This window comes from Diadema antillarum, unplaced genomic scaffold, assembly GCF_040938485.1.
Source record: "Diadema antillarum isolate AM-2024a unplaced genomic scaffold, OU_Dant_1.0 seq00001497_RagTag, whole genome shotgun sequence".
NCBI classification, from domain to species: Eukaryota; Metazoa; Echinodermata; class Echinoidea; order Diadematoida; family Diadematidae; genus Diadema; species Diadema antillarum.
In genome coordinates, this window is record NW_027272234.1 from 583,912 (window position 1) to 585,999 (window position 2,088).

A 2,088-nucleotide genomic window follows, 5' to 3' on the forward strand; every position below is an offset into this window, starting at 1 on the left:
CAAACAAGCGGCTGAGATAGCACAACAATTAAAGCAGTCCAGACAGGGGCATACCCCCCGACCTCTGAAGGAGACCTTTCGTCCCCCGACTGCGGGAGGGCATACCGCGCAATCCCAGCGCCGTGTCACGGTGACGGTACCGGCACCCAGCCCCGCCCAATCAGCCCGACAAGATCGGTCACGTGGCGGACGAGCTGCTGGTGACAAACGCCGGGGTGATACCTGCAAGTCCGCCAAAGGCGGACACCGTTTTTGACGGGTTTCCCCGAGCGCTTGTCCCCCCTGTGGGGGTGGGGGGCGTCTTCATTTCTTCCTATCAGCATGGAGAACCCTCACATCAGACGCCTACGTGCTCTCCATCGTGCTCGACGGCTTCTCCATTGCTCTAACCGGCCCGCTCCCGGGCGGAGCTATCAGAAGACGCACCCCCTACAGGGGCCCCTACCCGCCAGCTGCTTGCGACAGAGATCACAGCCCTGCTGGTAAAAGGGGCCATAGAAAGGGTGAGAGATCATACCCATCTCTGCCACTCCCCTGTATTCATAATTCCCAAGCGCTCGGGAAATTTCAGAATGATCCTCAATATAAAGAGGATGAATACCTTCATTCCATCGGCATCCTTCTGCATGGAAACATTATCCATGATCCTTCCCCTACTCAGACCCAACGATCTTGCGGTCTCATTGGATCTGAGAGATGCCTACCTCCATGTTCCCATTCATCCCAACTCTCGGGACCTCCTGGGATTTTCGGTAAACGGCAAGACTTACCGTTATCGGGCCCTGCCCTTCGGCCTGAAACCAGCCCCACGGGTGTTCACTCGACTAGTGTCGGAGGTAGCAGCATACCTGAGGGGACGCGGGCTCCGCCTACTTTGCTACCTGGACGATTGGCTCCTCGTAGCAGACTCAGAGCAACTCCTTGCAGCCCAGGTCCTAATCCTGGTCCAGACTGTGCAGGCACTGGGCTTCATAATAAACTGGGACAAGTCAGAACTATCTCCGACTCATACCCCCATTTTTCTGAGAGCGGAGATAGACATGCGAAACCAGCTCGCCCGCCCCAGCCCAGACAGGATTCAGAAAATCCGCTGGGCAGCAGCAACTTTGCGGAGGACTCGCAGGACCTCAGCCAGGAAGACCTCAGCGGGCATCAGGCTACTTTTAGCCAGATGGACGGACTTCAGTTTTCTCAGCTAGGGAAAACCCCTGCGGGTACCACAGCCGTCTGTCACTGTCACCACGGATGCATCCCTGCAGGGCTGGGGGGGGGGCACTGTCAGGGCAACATGGTAGCCGGGAGGTGGTCTCACAGAGCTGCTATAAGACACATCAATGTCCTGGAGTTTCAAGCAGTGCAGCTTTCATTACAGCAGTTCCTCCCCCTCTTAAGGGGACGCACTGTACTGAAACGCACAGACAATGTTACGGTAGCTGCATACATAAACAGACAGGAAGGTACCCGCTCAACGAACCTCAGCAGATTAGCGGCACAGTTTTGGAGGTGGTGTCGCCACAGGGACATCACGCCGGTCGCCTCCTATTTCCCAGGACAGGACAACCTGATTGGAGATTTCCTTTCCCGGGGACGCTGTTTACCCTCCGAGTGGATGCTCCACCAAGAGGTCATGTCCCTCATCCAGAGGACGATGGGCCCTCTTCGAGTGGACTTATTTGCCTCGGCCCTCAACCACCAGCTCCCTCTTTACTGCTCCCGGGTAAGGACCCCGGAGCATGGGCCCTGGATGCTTTCTCTATCAACTGGAGGGGAATCCAAGCTTATGCCTTTCCTCCGATAGCCCTAATTCCTCGCGTCCTACGGAAAATCAGGGAGGACAGAGCAATGGTACTCCTGGTGGCCCCTTGTTGGCCCAGGAGACCATGGTTCCTGGAGCTATTCGATCTCCTTGCAAGTCGTCCGATGAGTCTCCCCCTACGACCAGATCTAGTGGTTCGGATCTCGGGAATCATACATCAACGACCAGCCTCACTTCATCTAACGGCTTGGCCGCTATCGGGGAATCGGCCAGACAATCGGGCCTTTCAGACCGGGCAGCAGTATTTGTCATGCAGAGCCACCGGGACTCCA

The 2,088-nt window shown here is 56.7% G+C and overlaps 1 protein-coding gene across 1 annotated transcript; it reads left to right on the forward strand.

Annotated features, from left to right (window-relative positions):
- Positions 1-1,288: 1,288 nt before the first annotated feature.
- On the forward strand, positions 1,289-1,798 carry LOC139710084 (uncharacterized). The gene has a single exon (XM_071622028.1). The coding sequence runs from the start codon at positions 1,289-1,291 to the stop codon at positions 1,796-1,798; it is 510 nt and encodes a 169-aa protein (XP_071478129.1).
- Positions 1,799-2,088: the final 290 nt, after the last annotated feature.

Bases quoted from the DNA above. Each gene is read 5' to 3' on its own strand.
- LOC139710084 (XM_071622028.1), top strand. From the start codon at position 1,289: ATGGTAGCCGGGAGGTGGTCTCACAGAGCTGCTATAAGACACATCAAT.